Below are 25,612 nucleotides of genomic sequence, written 5' to 3' on the forward strand. Positions count from 1 at the left end.
CTGGCCAACATGGTGAAACCCCGTCTCTACTAAAAATATAAAAATTAGCTGGGCGTGGTGGCACACACCTATAGTCCCAGCTACTCAGGAGGCTGAGACAGGAGAATCACTTGAACCCAGGAGGTGGAGGTTGCAGTGAGCCGAGATTGTGCCACTGCACTCCAGCCTGGGTGACAGAACAAGACTCTGTCTCAAAAAAAAAAAAAAGTAAGCTTGGTAATGTGCAGTATGAAGCTGTGAAGGTAGTGCACATCCTTCTCTGTCCTCATTTTATCTCCAGCACCCAACACAATCTTCACACTCAGATCTTGTCTAAATGAGTGAATGAAACAAGCCCTGGGCCAGCCCCATTGGCATCACCACTCTCCAGAATATCTTGGAAAAGAGGATCAACAGTGGGTGGAGTGAAGGAGTCGTTTTGTCTGAACTTTGTTTTTCAGATGAGAAAATTGGAAGCCAGAGATAAAAAGAGGACTTCTTCAAGGTTCCTCAGCAAGCTCATGGCCAGTTCAGTTGGACCCAATCTTGTTCTTTCTCTCTCTTTTTTTTTTTTTTTGAGATGGAGTTGGACTCTGTCACCCAGGGTGGAGTGCCATGGTGCTATCTTGGCTCAGTGCAACCTCTGCCTTCTGGGTTCTAACTATTCTCCTGCCTTAGCCTCCCAAGTAGCTGGAATTACAGGTGCGCACCCCAGGCCTGGCTAATTTTTGTATTTTTATTAGAGACGGGGTTTCGTCTTGTTGGTCAGGCTGTTCTTGAACTCGTGACCTCAGGTGATCCACCCACCTCAGCCTCCCAAAGTGCTGGGATTACAGGCATCAACCTCCATGTCTGACTGTGTTCTCCTTTCTTATCACTGAGATCAGCCGTGTTGCCATATAGGACTCAGTTCCAGGGCAGGACCCTTTGCTTCTCCTTCCTGGAAGCCCCTGTCTTTCGGCTCATGCAAGGCCTCCGCCAGGGCCTGGTCTGGAGGCAGCACTCCCAGCAGCAGCCTGAACCCTGGCTGAGTGCACTGGGGCTCCCGGGCACAGACTCTCCAATCTTCCAGGCCCCTGGGGCTCCGGATTTTCTCTTTTCATCAATAGAGGTTAAGGATGTGTCCAGGGCCACACAGCTAGCCAGTCGGAACCAGGTCAGAATTGGGTGTTCTTTTCAGTGTACTCCACCACCTCCCCACGTGGGCGACTGGTGGAGTGGGCAGAAATGGGCACTCTGGCAAGGTAATGAGCTCCCCATCCCTGAGTGTTCAAGAAAAAGGTGAATATCCCTTCATAATCCCCTGGAGCTATGACACAGGAGATTTGGCGTAAGGTGGTTCCAGCCAAGGGCAGCACTGGAGGTTTGATGTCTGAGTCGCGGAAGACCTTTGCTCTTGGGATTTCCAGCTTGTGAGCTGCTTCATAGGCTGGGCCCAAGGGGCTGAGTTACTGCCCGGGCCCAGCACACTGACACCTCCAGCAGAGAGCTCTCAGGGAAACATGCTGGGAGCTATTTCCATTTTTTGTATTTGCTGTCTTTGACTTTGCCCAATAGCTCAGTTCCTGGGAGATCTGTGGAGGATGTATGTGTTGAGGGTTCTAGGGTGAGCTGAAGGCCACGATCCTCTAGCTAGACCCTGTAGAAAGCCTTGGATTCAGCCAAGGCCAGGATATTGCCTAGGGGCTGCTGGGAGCGTGCCATCCTGGGACGCTTCCACAGATTGGCCACTAGAGGGAGCCCGCTCTCAGCTGCACCCCAGAAGTGATACCTGGAGGGCATCTGAGGTTGGCCCATGATGGAGCAGGTGGGATATCAAGATGGGCCAGGGTAATGTCTCTCAAACTTGTTAACTGAAATCTTATATGGGGCGTCACATTCCAGGGACAATTCGCAGGGAAAAGTTTGGGATGGAGGGGAAGGAGCAGCCTAGAGAGGAAATCTGTCCATTTGTACACAGACTTCTGCCCAGCTCCTCTCCACCCCTATGTTCTTGGCACTGGGCTAGGAGGGAAGCCATGGACCAGACCCAAGGAGGGGGAGTGGAGAGCAACACGATGGTCAGGGAAGAGAGGAGGTGCGCAGTGGCTGTGTGCCCACACTCGTGCATGGGTGCCCGGATGAGCCTCTGTCCCTGCCCTGGAGAGGAGTGCAGCCTGATGGGTGGGCTGCACCTCGAGCTGCCGCATGTCCCCTAGAAGGGGCTGCCTGCCCTAATCCCACTTGCCTCTGCATCAAGAAGCACAGCGTCGCCATTAACAGTCACGCACAAGAGCGCAGGGGAAAACGCCTAACAGTTAGTGAGAAACATATGTTCAAGAGTAAGTACAGTAGGACTGCATTTTCAAAAATGCGTATATACATACAAAATGTCCTTATACGATTAATGATGCTGAATTTTTGGCTTTGGAATCCAAATGATTTTTATTGTTAAGAATTTTCCCTCTGAATTTGTGTGTAAATGCACTGCATTTGTAAAAGGAAAATACACCGACAAGAAGTGTTTGCTTTTCAAGCATGAGAGACGGCCCACCCTGGCTCAGGAGTGCAGCTTCTGCCTCAGGCTCCTGCGCCCCTGCAGCAGCTGTTGGAGGCCTGCTTCCTGTCTCATGCTGCCCCTGAGGGTCTAGTGATGGTGGACAGACCCCGAACTGGGGTTCCTAACCCCCCTCTCTAAGACATGCCAGTGTCTTCAGCCCCTTGTTGCCTGCATTCTTCTCACTGTACACGTCCCTCCCTACCTCCTGATCTCCAGAGGAGCTGGGCTGAGAGGTGAGCAACAGTAGATTCCTTCGGATCTCACTTCAAATCCTGACTGTGGTGCCAGCTGCTGCTGCTTCTACTAAACACCAAAAACCTGACAATTGGCTGCTTCTCTAACCAGGTGGCAGTTGCTGGGATCAGTTGTATACTACCATGAAACCCCCTGTCATCTCACTCCCAAACCCAAATCCAGTGCGTAACCAAGAGACATTGCTCTACACTGACGTGCACCTCTGGAAGCTACTTGAACAGCCAAAGATGCTCTTAACCACATGCATACGTGGATGCGATTGCAAATGAGGACACCAGCAGGTGGGTACAAACACAAGGGCCATGTTTGCACCCACAGACACAGAAGCAGACACACACACCTATGCATACATGATCACATGTGCACACGTATACACGTGGCGCTCAAGCACGTGCACAGGCAGAATGTTGGTTATGGACTAGTGCATCCAGTTACCCAATTCTAGAGATGTTTGTTGAGCACTTTTTTTTCTTTTGAGACAGTTTCACTCTTGTTGCCCAGGCTAGAGTGCATGGCAGGATCTCAGCTCACTGCAACCTCTGCCTCCCAGGTTCAAGCAATTTTTCTGCCTCAGCCTCCTGAGTAGCTAGGGTCATAGGCATGCACCACCATGCCTGGCTAATTTTGTATTTTTAGTAGAGATGGAATGTCTCCGTGTTGGTCAAGCTGGTCTTGAACTCCTGACTTCGGGTCATCCACCTGCCTCAGCCTCCCAAAGTGCTGAAATTACAGGCGTGAGCTAAGCTACCGCGCCCAGCCCTACTGAGCACTTTCTAAAGTCCAAGTTTGGTTGCTGGGCTCTGGTGATGCAGAGATGGGTAAACCACCCACAGAACATTCCACAGTGATCAGCTTCTCTGCAAAGCAGAATATGGTGTTGGGAGGGGCGGAATCACAGGATTTGAGAGCTGAGTGGGAGATAAATTCAGGGTTACCTTCCATTTACAGAATGTTTCATAGTTTCTAGATCACAGCCACTGGAGGCCGCACAGCTGCTTTCCTGCTTTAAGGTGTCTGTGACTTAGGAGAGGCTGGTCTTGGGTCTTACAAGCTACACTGCCTCTGGGTTCCTAGTACTGTAACTAGGGATTTCTGTGATCCCTGGGGTGGCGGTCCAGGCCTTTGATGGACCCGTGGTGACCCATGTGACCCTGACCCATGTGGCCTCCACCTTCCCACCCCCACCCCCTAGTTCTGGGTATGGGCTTCACAGGGCACGTTGCTGAGGACACTGTAAGATTGAACTCAGGGCTGGGCGTGGTGGCTCACACCTGAAATTCCAGCATTTTGGGAGGCTGAGGGGGCAGATCACCTGGGGTTAGGAGTTCAAGACCAGCTTGGCCAACATGGTGAAACCCCATCTGTACTAAAAAGACAACAATTCACCAGGTGTGGTGGTGGGTACCTGTAATCCCAGCTGCTCAGGAGGCTGAGGCATGAGAATTGCTTGAACCTGGTGAACGCAGGAGGTGGAGGTTGCAGTGAGAGGAGGTCACACCACTGCACTCCAGCCTGGCCCATAGAGTGAGATTCCATCAAAAAAAAAAAATTCCACTCTGGATGCCAGCTGGACAGCTCTCGGTCTTGTCCTTGACTTTTAGGCAGTTCTTAGCTCCCAGAGAGAGCAGCATTAAAAATCATCAACAAAGTACCTCATTAGGCATAGTTTTAATAACACAGAACACTCCATTTTTATTGAAATATTTTTGTCAAAACACTGATAGTTAGAAAAAGCTAGAAATAGAGCACCCCAGAATGCCAGAGCTGGGAGGGATCTGAGGAGCTTCCAGTCTAATCTCATTTTACAGATGAGGCCTGAGGATTTGGGGTTGATTCTCACTGAAGCTCTGTCCTGGGCTGCCCCAGGTGCTGTGAGGAACAGGAGCGGAAACACATGGCACCCACCTTGGTCTCTGAGATGCCATCTCTCACAGCCTGTCCTCATCAGCCAGGGCCTGAGCTGAAACCTGCCCTGGAACAGGAAGTGCTTGGAACCCTCGCTACTGTCGCCGTGGTGCTCACAATCACCCAGGAAGCCAAAGGCAAGCTCCCCCTGCCAAAGCGCCTTGGCCCATAAGAAGGAAAGGGTGAGCCCCAGATGTGATGAGCGCTTCCAGGCTTCAGGCTCAGAAGGCACTCAGCCCCCAGCTCTCCTGTAACTCAGAGGCCAGTGTGATGGGAGCTTCTTCACTCAGCACACGTCGGCTGTAAACACACCTGTGCTGGGCGAAAGGGCTTTGGGACAGTAAGTACGATGGGTACTTTTCAGCCACTTCAGAGGCCAAGAAGGGTGTCCTAGTGACAGGTGCTGCTTCGACTTGGGTCTCTCTGGAGGGAGTTTGGGGAGTCAGGAGGGGTCTGGGAGCCAAGAAACCATTGTGGGTAGCTCCTGCCCACCACAAGGACCTAGACACAGACTCTCAAAATGCATGAAGGGAGCAGGGTGTGGTGGCTCACGCCTGTAATCCCAAAACTTTGGGAGTCCAAGGTGGGTGGATCATGAGGTCAGAAGTTCAAGACCAGCCAGGCCAACACGATGAAACCCCCGTCTCTACCAAAAATATAAAAAATTAACCAAGTATAGAGGCATGCACCTGTAATCCCAGCTACTCAGGAGGCTGAGGCAGGAGAATTGCTTGAACTCAGGTGGCGGAGGTTGCAGTGAGCCGAGATTGTGCCACTGCACTCCAGCCTGGGCAACAGTGAGCCTTCGTCTTAAAAACAAAAACAAAACGTATGAAGGGGCAGATTGCCTGGTGGGATGAAAAAAGAACAAACCCATTTCCAGGCCACTGAAATGTCCCTGGATTTCAAGATCAGCTACAAAAGTTCTTGGGTATTGATTGAAAGCCGGAGTTTTGGGTAGCTGAGTACAAACCCCAGCCTGCCTCTCTCTGTAACTGAAGCGGTGACCCATGGGCATGGCGAGCCTGTCTCTGTGGGATTTATTCTGTGCCAACCGGGTCACCTTTAGAATGGAACCCTCTTCTCTTTTCTCAGATTCCTTTAGGCCACTTTGAGGATTTGGGGTCTGCCTAGGGCAGTGGGAAGCTGATGAAGGATTCTAAGCTAAGGAGTTCATCATTCTGGCTCCTATAAGGTAAAGCAATCAGAAAAGCATGTATGTGTTACCTGAGGTGGGAGAAGCCTCCTCATGCAAGGTGGGAACTCAGCCATCAAGGAAAACACACATTGCTCTGAACTGAAATGCACCTCTGGAAGCTACTTGAACAGCCAAAGATGCTCTTACCACACATGCATACACAGATGCAATTGCCAATTAGGACGCCAGCAGGTGGGTACAGACACCAGGGTCATGTTTGTACCCAGACACCACGTTTTCTTTTTCTTTTTTTTCCTTTTTTTGTTTTTTAGTTGTTTGAGATGGAGTTTCACTCTTCTTGCCCAGGCTTGAGAGCAGTGGTACCAGCTCAGCTCACTGAAACCTCCACCTCCCAGGTTCAAGCAATTCTCCTGCCTCAGCGTCCCAGGGAGGTGGGATTACAGGCATGTGCCACTGCATCCGACTAATTTTGTATTTTTAGTACAGACAGGGTTTCATGTTGGTCAGGCTGGTCTTGAACTCCTGACCTCAGGTGATCTACCCACTTCTGCCTCCCAAATGCTGGGGTTACAAGCGTGAGCCACTGCAACTGGCCCCTAGATATGTTTTCAAGTTAGAGATTGGCAAAGGAATTACACATGACACATTTTCATACCTAATAAAACAATCTGTTTACCATAAACAAAGTCAAAAGACAAATGATTCACTTTTGCAACATGTATGGCAGACAGAATATTAGTGTCCATGGAACATAGAGAACTCCTAAAAAAACGCTAAGGTAACTACGGAAACCCAGGAGAAAAAATGTGAAAGGCCTGTGATCAGGCAGTTTGCAGAAAAGAAAAATTAAAGGGCCGATAAGTATATGAAAGAATGCTCATCCTGACAGGTAGCCAGGAAAGTTCAGATTAAAACAATAATCTGAAACCATCTCGCACTCACCAGCTTGGCAAAAATAAATACGATGATGCTACCTAGTCCTGGAGATGTTGTAAAAAAAAAAAAAAAAACACTTGTAAATTGATGATAGGAGTGTTCATTGCTGCAATTTTGGGGCAAGTGAGTTGGTATTAACTATTTCAACTGAAGATAAATATTTCTGACATAACTATGCCACTTGAAGACTATTTCGTAGAATTAAAAGCAGTAACACGAAGATACATGTATATACACACACATACACACATACATTTAGATGCAGATATAGGCAACATATGCAGACACGTGTATGCACACACGTACACAAACTGCCCTAATGTGTATGCATATTGTTCCCATTGTTTGGTAATAAAATATGGGAAACAACCTGAATGACTATTGGCAGAGGAATATTTTAATAATAACGTATCCACTGTTGGAAATGTTATGGGGCCAGGCACAGTGGCTCATGCCTATAATCTTGACACTTTGGGAGGCCAAGGCAAGAGGATCGCTTGATGTCAGGAGTTCAAGACCAGTCTGGGCAACCCTGGCTCTAGAAAAATTAAAAAATTAGCCAGGTGTCGCTGATGCCTGTAATGCCAGCTACTCAGGAGGCTGTAGTGGGAAGATAACTCGAGCCCAGGAGATTGAGGCTGTAGTGAGCCTTTATCACGCCACTGTGCTCCAGCCTGGGCAACAGAGCAAGACCCTATCTCCCCCAAAAAAGAAAAAGTAATACTGTGCAGCTTTGTTAATTTTTTCTTGTTCTGTCATTGCATTGGTTTGCTCATTACAAGCATGTATTATTAATATTTTTGCAATTAAGAAGTCCAATTAAGGTAATTAAAAGGAAAAGAAACGCCTGTCTGCCCAGGTGGAATGCAAATTCCCAGACGTGCGTTTTGCTCACTGCCGTCTCAGAAACGGCTGACACCTTGTTCCATGCGGCAACTGCACAGGAAACGCTTCTTGGTGGATGGAGGAACCGTAGCCTGGCTGTGATGCGGGTGAAGTGCTGTTTGGGGAGCAAAGGGGAGGTCATCTGAGGTTCTTGGTCATCAAGTGCCATGGATTCTGCTGGTTTTACTAGCTTGCCCCCTTCTTCACTTCTCTGATGTGGCTCTGGGGAACTACCCAGTCCTCAGTGCATGGTCTTGTTGGGAGAATTAGTCAAGGTGTCTACCCTCAGGGGTGAAAGAGTGGGCCACTGAGCTAAGCCAGGGCAGTTGGGGCCTCTTGTTGAGAATCTGGGTTGAGCAGAACCCTGCATAGATGGACTGTGGGAGAGCCGACCCGTGCTAAAGGCAGCGTCTGACAACAGCCACCAGCTGCTGGTGTGAGCCATGCAGATCCCTGCAGCTGCTTCCTCTTCTTTCCAGAAAGTTCTCCAGTTTCCTTTTCAGTCTATGAGACCCTCCTCCCATCACCATCCTTCCAATCAATCTTAACCTCCCCTAACCCCATAATCAAATGGGTTTCTATTGCTTGTAAACCAGCTGCCCTGAGAATGTTCAGAGACAGCTGGAAAGTCCTTCCACTCTTCCTCTTTCAGGGCTCTGGAAGCTAGGGTGACCATCAGTCTACTGGGCTCCAGGACAGCCCTGGTCTACAGCCATTGTCCAGGCCTGATTATTAATATCACCCCTTTACTCTCCTGGTCTGAATGATCAATTATGTGATCAGCCTACTGGCTATCTTTTGGTCTTCCTCACATTGGCAAAGGATTATCTTCTGTTTTTCTTTATCTGAGCCACTTTCCCAGAATAACAGCAGGGATCTGTCTACTAATGTGCTTACGAACAACAACAAGATATTCTCTTGACGGATAAATAACCCACATCAGAGGCTTATTCATTATTGTTCCTGTGGCAAAATACAGATTCTTTAGGCCAGTCTCCTCTGTAATATTTTGAAGAAATTCCTTGGAAAAGCATGGAGAATTTCACCTTTACCTCTTTTGTCTTCTAGGTTGCTTATCTTTCTCTCCCATGTAATCTCCACTCTCATTCGTGATAATGTCGAACATGGTAAGTAGATCGTTTTCTCAAAAAGGTAGGTGATGAGAGGAAGCACTTGGTTATGGTCATTTGGACCAATTTCCACAAGGGGCTGGGTCCTGCACCACCGAGGGCCTCAAGCGTATTGGCTGATTTGGCTGGAAAGAGTGCGTCCAGGCAGTGCCATCCAGAGAGCAGAGAGTAGGCTTGCGGTCTGAGCTGACGATGTTTACTTCTCATGTGACAGCAGGACTATGTATAGACTCAGATTCCACAGTCTTTAGTCACCCACCATCTTCTCGGCCCTATACTAAGGCATATTTCCCAAACTTTATTCTATTTCATACTTTTCACCACACTGGAAACAAGATGATATCCCCACAATCCCCACCGTGGCCATCCTCACCATCTTTGTCACAATTGCCATTACTGTCACCACCACCACCCATTATTCCCATTTTACACATGAGACCTGAGAGCCTCAAAATGTTAAATAACTTGCTCAAAGTCACACAAGCAGAAAGTAGCAGTAACAAGATTTGAACTCAAATCCTCTGGTCCATGGCCCTTGGTCTTGCCACCTCTCCATTGGTGCCGCGGGTGGCTTGGGATCAAAGACATCCATTTCTGTGGGTCCCTCCTGATGCTTTTTTCCTGGCTAGGTTGCATCAAGCCTTCAGGCTAAGGTTTATATCCATGCTGGGTATCGTCCTTCTCCCTTAAGGAAATTGCTGAATTTCCCCTGGAGCCTCAAGAAAATGTCTAAGTAAAAGTCCCTGCCCAAAGACTCAGCAGTTCCACTCCTAGGTTTATAACCAAAAGAATAAAAAGACAGGTGTTCAAAGAAAAACTTGTCCATGAATCGTCACCGTGTTCTTCACAAGAGCCAAAAGGTATGAACAACCCAGGTACCCATCAACTAATGAAGGAACAAACAAAGTGTGGAATATTTACACAATAGAATATTATTTAGCCTTAAAAAGGAATGAAGTACCAGCACACAGATGAACCTTGGAAACGTTATGTGAAAGATGCCGTTCACAAACGGCCACATACTGTGTGATTCCACTTATATATAATACCCAGAACAGGCAAAAGTGTGAAATCAGAACTTAGGCACTAATCTTAGAAAGCAGATTAGTGGTTGTCAGGGGCTGGGGATGGGGGACCAGTGAGTGACAGTTTCATAGGCATGGAATTTCTTTGGGGGGTAATGAGAATGTTCTGGAATTAGATAGTGGTAATGGTTGCATAACATTGTAAGTGTACTAATTGCCACCAAATTGTATTCTGTAAGAAAGATCAAATTTTATGTTTTATGTGTTTTACCACTGTTAAAAAATTCCTTGCCCAAGATCTCCATCGTTTCATATCTCTCTGTATGACAACTTAGGGTAAGTACTCAAAGAACAGTGCTTACAGCATAATGCTATCCCTGCTTGTGGATTCTCCAGAGAGTTACCTGCAAAAAACAACCTTTCTCTCTGACCTCTCGCCGCTGACTCCCCTTGTCCTAGATCTTAAATTCCAAATTATTTTATAGCTTGAGACCCTTGGGCAGTGGAATACATCGTCTTTGGCTTGAGAAGATATCTCGTGAGAAATATTAGCCATGTTCAAAAATTAGCCAGCACTGTAAAATTTGTCTTGTTTTCCTTTCTCCTCTACAATTTGGAAAATCTGGCATTCATGTGAGGTTAGAAAAAGATGTCTTCTCTTCCTTTGATGACCAAGCAGCACAAAGCTCAGCTGGAACGCCGGATCGCTGGCTCAACCAACCGGTGGCGTTTCCCCAAACAGCCTTTTTCTGGGGACCTGCTCTCACTTTCCCAGAAGTACAAGGCTCTGAGTGTAGACTTTGAGGAAGCTCTGAGGAACCCAGACAGGTAGGGAGACTCGAAGGTTTGTGGCACGGAATGGCCCATCATTCCTGGGGGGGAAGGTGCCTAATGGTTGGGCCACTCTGATTGGCTGGAGTGGCTGTCACAGGCACATCAGTAAGGAAGGCTCACTCTGGAGCCAGCTGTTAGGTATGGACAGGGTCATAGTGACTACTTCCTCTGTGAATTTCTGTGGGTGGTGACGAAAGCACAGAGAAAGACTGAAGTTTGTTTTGTTTTTTTTAACAGTTTTTCTTTCCATGGGAACGTTGAACCCAAACAGGATTCTGAGTTTATCATTCAGGAGCCAGTTGATTTCTTGACAAACAAAACCTAGTTAGTCCTGGCTTAGTGTTTAGACAGCTTATGGGGGATGCCCAGTTTCACCCAATCAATGGATCCTCTCTCAGTCTCATGGTATTCCGAGCAGTAGGCTGGACCCTCACTTCCCATGTGATGAGTTCTCTCTTGCCTGTCCTGGAAACACAGAGCTAGACCCTTGCCTTAGTCTGTTTGTGTTGCTATAAAGAAATACCGAAGGCCCAGAAATGTATAAAGAAAAGAGATTTATTTGGCTCAAGGTTCTTCAGGCTGTACAAGAAACATGGCGCCAGCATCTACTCAGCTTCTGGTGAGGGCCTCAGGCTGCTTATACTCATGGTGGAGGGTGAAGAGTAGCCAGGTGTGCAGAGGTCACATGGCAAGTGAGGAAGCCAGAGAGAGGAGAGAGGGGAGGTTCTGGGCTCTTGTTAACAACGAGCTCTTGTGGGAACTGAGAGAGTGAGAACTCACCCCTGAACGAGGGTGTATCTGCCCTTATGACCAAAATATCTCCCATTAGGCCCCACCTCCAACATCGGGGATCAGATTTCTACATGAGATTTGGAGGAAACAAATGTGCAATTTGTAGCAACCCTACTGCAGAAGGCAAACCTCATTTTGCTGGGGCATGGACCTGGCTTGATGCCACTGCTGTCCCTAGGCTGGCAGCCTCTGTATTGTGAGCTCACAGCCAAATCGAAGTGAGCATGGACTGCACTCCTGGGGCAGCACCCAGCACAGAAGAACTGCTTGCTCAGTCTTTGCTCAGCGAGCAGCCAAATCTTTCCTCTCTAGGTCCACTGGCCAGCCCTGTTCCGTTGCCCAGTTCCTTAGTGTTAGGGATGCAGGTGCTGGAGCTATGCCTGGGCCTAGCAGCAGAGTGATCCTGAAGCTGATGAGCGGGTCTGGGCAGCAAGGACTAAGTCTTCAGGAGTCACTGAGCTAAAGTGGAAGCGGTGGCCTGAGGGGTGGGGTGCAGAAACGACATTTGGTGCTGAGCATTTGGACTGTTAAAAGCAGTCTATCAACAGGGATGGAATCCCCACTTCTTCACCTACTACTTCTGTGACCTTTAGTCAGTGGCTAAGCCTCTTTGGGCCTCAGTTTCCTCATCTTTAAAATGGTTATACAGCACCTTCTTCAAGATGAAGAGTCCTCTTGAGGATTGAATGAAGCCATGTATTGAAAATGCTTAGCACTCTTTCTAGCAAGTAGTGGATGCTTAATAAGCAGAAGTTTTTTACTGCCTGAGTAGCATGTTAATAGTTGATCCCAGTGATTTTATTTTGGGGTATCTCAGCTCCGTGCTCTGCCAGCCAATACCCCCATTATTTCATTCTGCCTCCTTGCACCTTCCCAAGTTACTTCCCCCAGGACAACACCTTCCTCCAGCACAACAGCAGGGGCAGAGGAACCGGTGTTCCCGGGAGAAGGTTTTACACATGTGGCCCGCTCCTATGTGATGTTGGGGAGCTGCATGTTCAGAGGCAGCAGATACTCTTGGGTGTTCTGGGCGAGTCTACACCCATGCATCTGGTGCTCAGCTGATCCAGGCTCAGTTCTGCCTGGGCACTTGGGCTCTGTTCCCTGAGCCCCTTGTCCTCCTCCTGAGATGGCAGGCTAGCCTGGGCACATGCTTACTGTTGATTGTGATGACAGCAGAGGGCATAAGGGTAAGCCGAGGAGCACACGTGTGTTTTAAACCTTCCACCATTTCACATCCACTAGCATCCCATGAACTGAGGCAAGTCACATGGCCAAATTCACAGTCAAGGGACAGAAAACACTTACTCTATCTCCTTATGGAGAGATACTTTGCAATACAAATGCAAAAGGTGTGGACACAGGGTGGGATGAAGAATTGGAGTCACTGGTACAGTCTACTGAGTGTGGGAGAAACTGATTTTCTGTAATAAACACAAACTTGTCTGGGGATGGTGGCTCATACTTGTAACCCTAGTGCTCTGGGAGGCCAAGGTGGGAGGATTGCTTTTGGACAGGAATTTGAGATCAGCATGGGGCAACATGGTGAGACCCTGTCTCTACAAAATATTTTAAAATTAGCCAGGCATGGTGGCACACACCTGTAGTCCCAGCTAGTTGGGAAACTGAGGTGGGAGGATTACTTGAGTCGAGGAGGTTAAGGCTGCATGCAGTGAGCTATGGATTACTCCGTTTCACTCCAGCCTGGGAGAGAAAGCGAGACATTGTCTCTAAAAATAAAAAAGAGAGAAAGAGAAACACACACACACACATACAAATACACACACACACCTTTTCTTTGTCTTCACAATAGGAATTTATTCCATGTGATTGTGAGAAACATCTTAGAATAAAGGTTGTGTTTAATTTAGATAACAACATGAAGGGCTTTTTCCTGGTAACTCTTGTAAACCTTCAGGCGTCAGGCAACTGTCAGAGGCAAACTCCACTGTCAGTAAGGGTCTGGAATGCCCCATGCCACATACGTTATGTCCCCCAAAGTGCTCCATGGCTGTTCCTGCCCCGCCCGGCAAGCTGTGTTTGTCGTGGATGCTGTCATTGCTGCTTTTCCCACCTGGGGGTGCTGTCCGCGTGGACGGGAGTGGGGACCAATCTTTATTTCTTGAGTTATGGAAAGGGTCATTCATGGTGGAAAGCTGAGGGACCAGGCTCCCAGATTCCTGTCTGTTTCGGGTATGTCATTGTGCCCCGCTGGCCAGCACTTCATTCTGTTGTGTCTGTGGGTTTTCATGATGCAGGGAGTTCCTGGTCAGCCAGTCAGAGGTACTGATCTTCAGGCAGCTGATCTTCTTGCCTTAGTCCTTTGGCAGGCGCTGGGGCACCGAGTGTGGGAGAGGAGGCTGAGAGGAGGACATGCTAACTTCCTTGCAGGCACTCTAATCTTTTCATGCCTTAGTTTATGTGCAAATCGGGGATGCTGTCTTACAGGGTTGCTGTGAGAAACTTATGATGTAATTCATGTAAGGAGCTTAGAAAAGTGGCACATAAACGCTCAATGCACATGTGTCAAGTGCATCAATGGGCTCCACTGGCGTATATGGATGCATGCTGTCATGGAAACCCAGAGATCCAGCATGGGAGGTGTGACTCAGGCCAGACTGGGGAGGGGGTACCCCAACAAAGGCGTAGGGGATTATGACCCTGGGAAAGACCCAGAGCCCTCCCTGTCCCCAGCTGGTAAAGTGCCTGGTGGTTTTCCCCATTTCTGCCCACAAAGCCAAGTCCATTCTAAGGGTGGGAGGAAGTCATGCTTAAGAGGTGAGGGTGGGAAGAAGGGACCAGTATATTTTATTTTATTTTTAATCAGAAAGCAGTTCTGGGAGAGTGAGACTACAGACCAATGACCCATTTATAGAAGTGTTAACCTAAATAACAAACAGAGAGGAGAGGAAGGCTCTCTAAAGAAGCTGATGTTTATTCTGGAACAGGCATTGCAGTGGAATACCGGTGCCACTGTAAGCTGTGTGTGTTCAGGGACGTAAAGAAAAATCAAGGGTTTTGTTCGTTTGTTTTGTTTTGAGAACGGTCTTGCTTCGTTGCCCAGGCTGGAGTGCAGTAATACAATCACAGCTCACTGAGGCCTCAACCTCCCAGACTCAATTGATCCTCCTGCCTCAGCCTCCCAAGTAACTAGGACCACAGATATTGCCACCACATGCTAAATTTTTTATTTACTATGTTGTAGAGACGGAGTCTCTCTGTGTTGCCCAGGCTGGTCTCAAACTCCCAGGCTCAAGTGATGCTCCTGCTCAGCCTCCCAAAGTATTGGGATTAGAGGCATGAGCCACCGTGCCTGGCAAGACAAAGGTTTTTAAAGGAACAGTGAGGAGGATTACCTCAATGCTCTGGGATAATTATCCTTTGCTACAAGGATCCATGGCAAGGGTGACACCAGTTCGAGTTGCCAGGCAGATGCCCTCCCAGGACTTTTGTGTGTGAGGTTGTGATGGCCTTTGTGTACTGTTGTAGGTTTTGCAGAGTCTTTTGTGATAGTTCTTATGATCAGGAATTCACAAGTGAGAATTCTCCCTTCTTGGCCTTCCCCACCTCTATTTGTTGGGTGGGGTTCTTTTTGTTTTTTTTGTTTTTTGTTTTTTTTTTTAAAGAGATTTAGAGACAAGGTCTCACTCAGTTGCCCAGGCTAGAACACGATGGCCATTCACAGGCATAATCACAGCTCACTGCAGCCTCGAACTCCTGGACTGAAGCAGTCCTCCTGCCTCAGCCTTGCGAGGAGGGGCTATGGGAACATGCTGCCATGGCAGGCTCCATCAGGGTTTCTAACATGTCATAATTCCATTTTTATTTTGACACCTTTCCCAGCGATAATGAAAGGGAGAATGGATGAGAGGGGGAATGAATGAAAGGGAGAATGCTAACTGAATGCATGTCTATGCCAGGCATTCCAAACACTCTCTCACTTCCCCCTTCCTCTGGGACCAAGAGGCAGAAAATGGAAGAACTGAGGTCCAGCCCAGGTCTATGTAATTCTTCCTAGTTAATCAAATTGGCATTTTGCCCTTTGGATAGTCCGTATGTCCATGAGAAACTTACTTCCCCTTCTTTCTGCCTTTCTCCATCATGGTCATGACTTGGGGGAGTGAGCTCCAGCCTAACAGCAGGTTCCCAGCATCCCCGCACCAGGCATTGCAAGGGGAGTTTATCTCAGACCACTTAGTCCCAAACAGTGAGACAACTCACAGATGCCATGTGTTCTGTTCATGTTTCCAGTCATCCTAAAATGAACCCTAGCCCTTGGGAACTGCAGAGCCTGCAGAATAAATAGTATGTCTTGAGAAGCAGCTCTCACACCCAGGAGGAGGCAGTGTGCTTGCCTCTGCTTCCTGGCATCCCTTGGCTCAGCCGATGACACTGATGTTTGTGTGGGTAGTTGAGTTCATGGACCTTGCGCCATATTTTCCAAAGTCTGTGGCTCCATTTTGAGATCACGGTCTGAACTCTTGACTCTGGCCAACCCTTTCCAGACGTGTCACCCAAGCCATGAGGGGGATCGAGGGAGGAAGCGAGGGTGGCTTGGGTCAGATCCCCACTGCTCCTGTTGAATAAACAAGTCCAGCTCCCACTGCCTGCCTGAGGCTGAGTCACTGGCAGCCATCCTCTCCCCTTGGAAAGGGCAGCACGTAGTTGGTAATTTTCTGTACACAGGCTCCCACCCATGCTTCCTGCAGGCACCCTGGCCCATGAGGTCTCCTGGGATTGTTGGAGACAGCATGGTGAAATTGACACGGCATGACACAGACCAGCTGTGGTCACAAGTGTCTCTTGGCTGGCTGGCTTTCTGGGATGACTGTCTTTAAGCCACGAATATGTGACTCAAATTTTGTTTCACTTCCTTGCTCAGCATGGTGAGTCCATGGTGTTTATGTTGTCATTGATTCGTTTAATGAATATTGATGGAGCACCTGCAGGATGGCTTGAGCCAGGGTCATAGTCTGTCTTGCAGAGGATGCACAAGTAAACACGCAGCCACAAGATACTCCAGAAGGAGTTTTAAGGGGGAAATTCCAGCATGGGCAGGGGTAAAGCCACTGGCCCAGCATCCCCAGAGAAAGCAGCAATGAAGTTTATCCTGAAGGATGAGTAGGATCTTGGCTAGGTGAAAGGCGAGGAGGAGAGCATTTGAGAGAGGGAGCAGTGCATGCAAGAGATGAAAGCAGCAGTTGGCAGGTCCAGGTGCAGGCTACTGAGAAGGGCTGGAGTGGGGACCGTTGAGGGACCAGGCTGCAGAGATACGCAGGAGCTGGTTAGCCATGCTAAGAAGTTTGGGCTTTCCCCCAAGAGCAATGGGGACACACTAGAGGATTCTCAGCAGGAGAGAGACAAGACCAAATTTGCATTCTGTGGGAGGCAGGCACCCGAGCAGAGCAGGGCTGGAGGCTTGGAGACTTTGGCAGTGACCAGAGGGAGATAACAGGGGCTTGAACGAAGGCTCTAGCAATAGCAACAAAGAGAGATGGACAAATTCAAAAGATCTAGGCAAGTGATGAGATGTAACAACACTCAGCTTGCTGGCTTGGGCAACTGCAGCGTGGTGGTGCCATTTCCTGAAATGAGAATCTGAGCAGGGTCGAATTAGGTGTAGATGCTAAGTTTAGTTTTTGGATACACTGAGAGTGGGACCTGTATGACCTCCGAGCAAAATCGTCGGTGAGTTAACATCCCAGAAATGAGCAGCCCCCTCTATTCTTTGCTCCCAGCAGAATATTTACTGAGTACCTCCTATATGCCAGATAATGTTTTAGACACTCTATGTTATCAGAGATGTCATTCAGGCAGCCAAGTATGACCTCAATACCTCCTCAGTAAGGCCTACCCACAAACTGAAAACAGGAGTCAGCGTTATGAGCCAGCGATCAAAAAGCCTACCGTTTTTCAGATCAGCAGACAAACGGTGACCTGAAGATACTCTTCCAAAGGCGTGGTAGGATTAGACTGACCAGTGTGTGCTTTAAGGAGGTTTAGGCTGGAATGACGCTGCTGTGGCCGGAAGAAAATGTCAGTCTAACTCCTGGGTTTCATGTCTGTATTTCCCTTGAGGTTATGCATTTCACAAATTCAGAAGCTTTTCTGTGGGAATTTGAAGGACGAGGACATCCAAAGTGGGGAGGCAGGTGAGTTTTTGTTATCTGTGGATTGAGCCAGAATGTTGCTGACTCCAGGGGCATCTTGTGGTCTTTATGGAAGAAAACCAGCCCATGAGCCAGGGTGCTAGTCTATAAGTTGCAATTCTTATCCACTTCCCAGCATCTAAGAAATAATAAGTGCCCTGGAATTACTTGTGAAATGTGCAGTGAGCGAAGCCACGCTTGGTAAACACATTGATGCTCCTAGCTGTGATCAAGACAAACGTGTTGATGTCAATAAATAGCCCACACCTGTAATCCCAGCAGGGAGGCCGAGGTGTGTGGATCACTTGAGGTCGGGAGTTTGAGACCAGCCTGGCCAATATGGTGAAACCCCATCTCTACTAAACACACAAAAATTAGCCAGGCATGGTAGCATACACCTGTAATCACAGCTACTTGGGAGCCTGAGGCAGGAGAATCGCTTGAACCCAGGAGGAGGAGGTTGCAGTGAGCTGGGATTGTGCCATTGCACTCCAGCATGGGCGTCAGAGCAAGACTCCCTCTCAAAAAAAAAGTAGCCTTTGAACTGAAAGACTAAACCGAGTGTAGCAAGCATAAAGCAGCTGTCTCTTCGGCTCTAACCGGCCATGACTTGGATGTTCACAGCTGTGCTTGTTCAAGAGGACTTTTCCGAGGTAAGATTAAGAATCAGGATAAGTCCTTCCAGCTAGAAAAAGGTTCATTGAGCCTCATGAGGAGGCTGGACAGTTTCTTAAAGCAGCTTTTTTTTTTTTTTTTTTTAATAAAGCCTACTGCATGGTGTGGCTGCCTGAGATCAGAGCCAGCCTCTTTTCCAAAGACAGGCTAATACATTTTTTCCCACCTTCAACTCTGAACAAGAAACGTAGTCTGAGACTATCTCCTTGCATGAGAGAAAGCTCTGAATTGATCAGTGACAGCTGCCATGCATTGACCGTTCTGAAAGTGGAATCTGACATCCAGTGAGTGAATACGCTGTGTCCACAATCCCGTTCCTGCCTACGATCACCCTAATGGGCTGAGACTTTCTAACTCAGCATAACCAGACCACCTAAGGTGATGCAAGATTTGAGATACAGCCCCCCTGAACTCCAGCACCAAACGCTATCATAACATTGGTGAATAACAATAATAAGAAGAAGAAGAAAAATCAGGTACCCAAGGTCACACCGTGAAACTAATGGCAAAACCAAGAAATACATAGATGAGGCTAGTGACCCTTCGGATCCTGTCTGGCACTGAAATTGAGGGTCTTAGGCACGTCTCCTTCCCCCAGCTCTGTACTAACAACACAGGAGCTGAGCCATGCAGAGTCCTCTCCCCACAACCTCTTGAGCCTCCCCTGCCCTGCTATCCTCGGTTCTGCCCTCTGCCCTCCTATCAAAAAGCCCCCTTTTTTTGGTGATCATTGATTTTGTTCTCAGGATAACTGCCCCTGAAGAAAGTCTTCTGCAGTTTGCAAAGAGCCTTCTTTATATTGTCAAGGGAGGGTCACGAGAATCCTGCTTCTTTGGGGGGCCTGCTATTGCTTTTCAGATGGGTCGTGCTTTGGTACCCATAGCCCAGTAGTCCTCAACAGGGAATTGGTGGGTGATCTGGCTTCATGGGGGACACGTGGCCGTGTCTGGAAACATTTTTGGGTGTCACAGCTGGAGAGGGAGTGCTATGGGCATGCAGTAGGAAGATGCCAGGGCTGCTGCTGGGCATCCATGGTGCAAGGACAGCGCCCCAACAGACACGTATCTGGCCCCAAATGTTTACAGTGCTGGGGCTGAGAAATACTGTCATGGGGAAGCCAGAATAAGCCCCCCCCCAAAAGAGTCCCAGGCACCTTACTTCCCTGTTCCATGACCTTTCCTCATTCCCCACGTTGGAGGGCAGCGTGAGTGCCTCTGAAATCCTACAGCTGTTAGTTGACCGCTGTGTCATGTCCTGGGGGACCTTGTAAGACTGCTTCGGTGTCTCCCTCAAAGCCTTCCCCGAGGCCCATACTTCACCACTTCCTCTCTGAGATGCCGGTGGAAGCTGCTTCCCTGCTTCAGCTGCTTCCCAATGACCCACCTAGCAAAGGAGACGGGGGAGGAAGCTGACGAGTCTTTGAGTGGGCACGTTATTGATGCATTTGCTCAGCATCATTTTCCCTCCTCAGATGTGATTCTCGAGTGCCTGGGCTTCAAATGGGAACTCCATCAGCCCCAGCTTTTCCAGTCTCAGACCTTGGCCAAGCTCTATTTGGAAGCCCTGGCACAGGGCAGCACATCTCCCCTGAGGGAGCTGGAGAAGCTTCTGCAAGGTACTTCCTCCCTGGTGCCCAGTGCTGGAGCCCCGGTGCCCTCTATCTTGAGAGTCCCCAGCTGGGAACATGGTTATTATCTGTTTTGAGACCACAGTCACTCTAGCAGTCAAGAGCAAGGCTCCATGGTGTTATCTCATCCCATGACAGCCTCAGTTTCCTCAACTGTAAAATGGGGATAATAGTTCTTAGGATGCAGCTTTGAAGAGTAGAGGGGGTACTAGGTGTGAGGTTCTAGAACAAGGCCTGGCACACAGCAAGCACTCAGTACATGCCAGTTACTATCCTTGTAATGACCCGAGTCTCATCTGGCCAGCCCAGACATAGAGGCTCTACCTACTTCTTTGAGAAGAAAAACGGGCTGGGCACAGTGGCTCACACCTGTAATTCCAGTGCTTTGGGAGGCTGAGGTGGGTGGATCACCTAAGGTCAGGAGTTTGAGACCAGCCTGACCAATATGGTGAAACCCCGTTTCTACTAAAAATACAAAAATTAGCTGGGTGTGGTAGCAGACACCTGTAATCCCAGCTACTCAGGTGGCTGAGACAGGAGAATTGCTTGAACCCAGGAGGTGGAGGTCGCAGTGAGCTGAGATTGTGTCACTATACTCCAGTCCGGGTGACAAAACAATACTCTCTCCCCCGAAAAAAACGGGCTCTGTGGAAGGAAGGCAGGCTTCTGACATCTGCGCTTGTGTGGCTCTCAGTGTGCTGGCTCGAGGCCCATGTGCGTGTGTCTGTTTCATTTGTTGTCTTTGCTTTTCTTTCCTCTTCTCTTCTCTCTTCCACCTCATTCCAAACAGAACGTAGGCCACTTCTTTCTTTGTCTCCGTGTCTAGTCCTGACCACCTCGGCCTCCTCTCAACAGCTCTCTAAGTCTTCTCCATCTGTACTGCCAGCTACTGCTTTGGGCTCCAGGCTGGGCTGACTCGTAAGCAGGTGCCATGGAAAATTCGAAGTCCCCAAAGCCAGCCAGCATACCAGTCAAGATGGACTTTCATTTCCGAGACATGCCAGCAGAGCCCTGTTATGCCAGAGCCAGACAGGCAGCTGGAACCCCTGGTCATTCCCCTCCCTGAGCCCGAGCCCGAGCCTGAGCCTGGAGGGAGAGCCCCGCCGCCTGCGGGAATCTGACTCAGCCCTTCCCTGCTGCACAGGCAGTGAGAGCCAGCTCGGCTCCCGCAGAACTGCAGCAACCTGGGTGCTGGCTCATGAGCTTCGGTGTTCTTCTGAAGCCTTTGTTCCAGCATCTTCAAGAGCCAGACTGGGCTCTTCCGCCTCCCCTGTACCCACGTCAACACTTGCCAGGCCGACAATGAAAGGCTCTGGTGAGCCAGACAGTGAGTTCATGGAAAAGCAGGGGAGTTTGGAAGGGGAAATGGAGTCGTTAATGTTACGGTCTTTAACATGTCTAGAATGGGTTCCTAAAACGAAAATATTTGGCCCTTCTAAGACAGCCGCTCTGATCCAAGCCTCCCTGGGAGAGGCTTTGCCTGGCTAGGAGCCAACAGGGAAGGTGCAGAGGTGAAACCCCAGTGCCCTGGACTGTCACGACTCCAGCGTCTCCTCCGAAGCTCCATGGGCTGATGAAGCCCTGGGATTCATGTCTTTCGATAGGAACAGTCACAGTCCTTCATGTGCCTTTAAAAAAGAACATATCTGACAATGGTGGTTTGTATACCTGTCTCGCAGTCAGCATTTCCCTGTTCTTGAGGTCATCTGCATGGCTATCCTGGAATTTCTGTCCCGACCCTGGAGTGCTGGGCTCCAGAGATGCACAGGCTCTCCAGCTGCTCGATTTCCTTCCATGGAGAGCAGAGGAGCAGCTGTCCTGGAGAGGACGTGTTTATTCTCTAGCTTGGGATCCAAGAAGGAAGTGTCTCACTTACTAAAAACAAACTAACCAACTTGGCCTTGGAGAACCTTGGAGAAGAGTATAATCAAATTACTGATATCTTATCCAATTTGGGGGTTTTACTCAACCTGGAGGGAATATTGAACTTCTGTCTTTCACTTACTCTGACATAATTGATTCCCTCCCTCCCTCCCTCCCTTCTCTCTTCTCTCCCTCCTCCTTTCCTTCTTTTCTTCCTTCCTATGTGGAATGCTTAGCTTATGCTAGGCATTGTGCTGGGAGCTTACCATCTGAGGGGACAAACCCACAATGATGGCAAAACATGGCAAATATCATGACACATAACATTAACCACCACCTCCTGTGTACCTACTATGTTCTGGGCACTCACGTGCATCCTCCCGTTTACTCCCTGCCATGGGGTGGATGGCAGGCTGGCGCGAGTAGATGGGAGGCCTTGTAGTCATGCTGGAGAAGAATGTGATCCAGAGTGGAGCACGCCTGGCACTTAGTAGGTTCCCACTGAGTATTTGCTGAATGAGAGCCAGCACAGAGCCAGGTGACGGATGACAGCGCGGGGAGACTGAGGGAAAGAGACTCCTTGCTCTCTGTTTCTTTATAGTTGCACAGGATGATGGGCATTTTGGTTCTGGCTCACATCACTTTTCATTGTCTGGAACCTTGAGCTCCCTGGCGATGGAATCCATGTGCTGCATCCATTCAGCCAATATTTACTAGCACCAGCGTGTGGAAGCCTGGGGCGGGCCCAGGGGATGGAGCAGCGAGCAAACCACCTTAGCTGAGCTGTGGCGGGGGCTGGGGGGGGGGAAGAGTGCAACAGGGACACAGAATAATACATAAAAGGTCATGGTCAAGTTAGTCTATGAAGAAACAAAGTCAGTTAGGCGGGGAGTGGGGTGCTACCTCAAACATGGGGTTAGGAAAGGCCTATCGGAAGGAGGGACATGTGAGAAGGTCCCTGATGAGGGAGGGAGGGCAGGAGGTCCACACCATCCTGAGGAACAGAGTGAGAGGAAGCAGGTGGGAGGATGATGGGCAGAGCCCGAAAAACTAAATACATACAAATATATCTATGAAACAAACAAAGAAATTATAGCGTGGTTCCTGTCTTGAAACCTCAGGGACACGCGAGGGTGGTGGGTGCCTCCCACTGTGTCTCCCCCGAGGTTCTCTCATCCGTCCATCCTCATCTCATTTCCTTTACAAGCTCAATCACCTAAGAAGACCAAAGAAAGACCCCCCGTCAAGAAGATGACCATTTCCTTGAAGATCAATGACCCACTGGTCACTGAAGTCCGTACGTATACACTCGTCTATATTCTGAGAATGCCATGGAACAAATCGTCCTCCCAGATTTAAAAATGAAACAAGCAACAGCAAAGCAAAACAAACCGACAGTCCACAGTGTCCAGTGCTTTCTTCTTAGAAAGGCCTGAACATTCACAGAAAGAAGGGCTGAGGAGGCTAGGGTGACTCGGAGAAATGGAAGAGTGGAATACTACTAGAGAGGTTGTTGTCATGGAGAAAGAGTGTGAAGGATGCAGAGACTGGGAGGAAATAGCAGACTTCTCAGAGACGGACCCAGAACAAAAGGAATTGCCCTTCTAGGCTCACACCCACCCAGGGAAGCTGTGAGGCCCAGCCTTGCTCCCAAATAGCACTTGACACCCCCCGCAACCACCTCCCCTAACTTGGGCTCACTCCCTCCCCATCCCTTCGCAGCCACTCAGAGGCAGGCTTCTTTGTGCAACATGCGTGATGTCATGTGATGGCAGTTGTTTAGGAATCACTAGGTGAGGAAACTTCAGCACTAGTTGGGCCATTTGTTGCCAGAGGACACTGATGGCATGACAGCATGATTTGCGATCACGTGAGACTTGGAATCAGCCAGGTCCACCTGGCTCCTAGCCAAGGCAGTTCCGTTCCTGAAGCATCAAATTATTCTGGCTCTTTCTAAGAAGGCTTTAACCTTTTAGAAGTCCCCAGACTCTAAGGAGAATCTGCTGTCTCTGCAGCCTCCCAAAAAAGGCACTCAACATTCTGCACCTATTTGGGCAGTCACATTCCTGCACAGGCCACAGACCCCAGGTTAGAGAACCCCAAGATGGTCTCACCCCTGAGAGCAGGCTTAAGAGAGGGTCCTTTCAGAGCTCAGCTTTCTTTAGCTTCGCTCAGCTCCTTTGGAAAGGCTGGTAGCGCAGATCGTCAGCTTCCATGCGGTGCCTGCATCTGGGTCAGAGATGGTGCATTTTCTTTAAGGACCCCTCTGCCCTCCCAGCTGCAGGAGTGAGGGAGGGCCCCAGGTGGTGTCCTCTGTGCAGAGCCCCACGCTGATGGCCCTTTTGGCTGTGCTCCCCAGCCTTCGCCACGGCCCTGAAAAGCCTCTACATGAGTGAGGTGGAGATTCTCTTGGACAACGTGCTGGGGGTCCTGGCTTCCGCCCACATCCTCCAGTTCAATGGCCTGTTTCAAAGGTAAGGAAACAAGGCTGACTTCGGGTAGGGCCAGGCCTCGGGGAATCAGAAGGACAGTTCCTGGTCCATTGGGTAGAACATTCCTCTTCACTGGGCTAAGACATCTCAGGTGTCTCTATGCCAAGCATGGCCTTAAGCCTGAAAAGGAACGGAGACGCTAATTCCACTAGCAAGTAATTTTCACCAAACAATTCTCAATTCTCCACTCACAGGAACGAAATGCAAATGGGAGGATTTCTGCCATGGGGAGAGACTTTGTGCATATACGCAGTGACTTCCTAGTAGCCCTCAAGCCAGGCTTGCTTATCAATTTCACCTCTTTTCATTGTTGGCTAAAAAAAAAAAAAAAAAATCTCTCTCCTTTGAGTCATACACATACACAGAGGCTGGCCGTTGGAGGACAAGCTGACTTTTCCATCACTGTCAGTCCTCATTTTTCTGGCTCATTTGAGATAGTCTTGTTTTTTCTTGTAAATAGTATTTTTATTGTTATAAATGTTACATATTATAGCTCTTTTGGAAGAGAGGAAAATGCAAAGATCAAAGTTAAAATAGCCCCAAAATCACCCCTGCCCATTTGCGGCACAGCCTCTCTTTTGGACATTCAGACTCCGCTGGCCCACCTAGGCTGCCAAGCAGGGGGGTTCATCAGGGTGTGTCGAGGGTGTGGAGAAGAGGTGGCGGGGGACCAGGAGGCATTCAAAGGGAGTTGGCATTGAACATGAACATTTCCTCATCCTGACAAAGGTTGCCTGGTTTCATGGATGCAGAAATCATGAGCACGAGAGGGTAACAGACATTGCTTGGTGTTTCTGCCCGCACCCTGGAGGGGTGAGAGTCGGAGCTCCCAGTCTGCTTTTCCTAGGCTTTTCCTACAAAGTCAGAAGCAACCTGGGTCCATGCAGGGTCTGTGCTCAGTTCTGAAAAAGGTGCCCTTTAGTCTCTATGTACCTTGGCGGTCTCCGACATAAAATGTGGCTCAAACTATTTGTCCCATCTACTTCCCAGGACTTTGTTGGGGATTAGGCGATGGCATCACATAGGGCTTTGCGATGGAGTGTTTGTTTGCCTCTCAGTTCTCAGCTCTTGGCAGGGATGACATTTCATCTTCCCTGCAATCCTAGGAGGCAGGACTATTACAATGCTCATTTTACAGAGGAGAAAACTGGGCCTCGGGAGGTGAGTAACTTGCCCAAGGCTACATAGCGGCCAAATAGAGAAGCCAGGACTCGAAAGGCGAGGGGCCCTGGAACCTGCACATCTAACACTGTGCTATTCCACTTTGCAATTTGGGTGAGGTGGTAATGTCATCATTTGTGGTTCTGACCCTCCCTTCAATGGCATTTAGTCAGGAGGGGTTTGCTTAGGGTCGCTCACTTGTCAAG

At 49.0% G+C, this 25,612-nt stretch overlaps 1 protein-coding gene across 8 annotated transcripts in view; it reads left to right on the forward strand.

The window, feature by feature from the left end:
* The first annotated feature begins 4,793 nt into the window (after positions 1-4,793).
* Positions 4,794-25,612, forward strand: part of BTBD16 (BTB domain containing 16) — a 69,691-nt gene continuing 48,872 nt past the window's right edge. For 5 of the 8 annotated variants that reach the window (XM_035269336.3, XM_078346696.1, XM_035269337.3 and 2 more), the window contains exons 1-8: positions 4,794-5,018; positions 5,774-5,873; positions 8,727-8,785; positions 10,457-10,641; positions 17,518-17,591; positions 19,735-19,878; positions 22,961-23,050; positions 24,113-24,227. In XM_035269336.3, the coding sequence (XP_035125227.3) occupies positions 8,774-8,785; positions 10,457-10,641; positions 17,518-17,591; positions 19,735-19,878; positions 22,961-23,050; positions 24,113-24,227 (620 nt within the window). In that variant the 5' untranslated portion in view covers positions 4,794-5,018; positions 5,774-5,873; positions 8,727-8,773. The remainder of the gene's footprint in view (positions 5,019-5,773; positions 5,874-8,726; positions 8,786-10,456; positions 10,642-17,517; positions 17,592-19,734; positions 19,879-22,960; positions 23,051-24,112; positions 24,228-25,612) is intronic. The other 3 variants (XM_035269334.3, XM_078346695.1, XM_035269331.3) reach the window with 3 other exon arrangements.

This window comes from Callithrix jacchus, chromosome 12, assembly GCF_049354715.1.
Source record: "Callithrix jacchus isolate 240 chromosome 12, calJac240_pri, whole genome shotgun sequence".
NCBI lineage: Eukaryota > Metazoa > Chordata > Mammalia > Primates > Cebidae > Callithrix > Callithrix jacchus.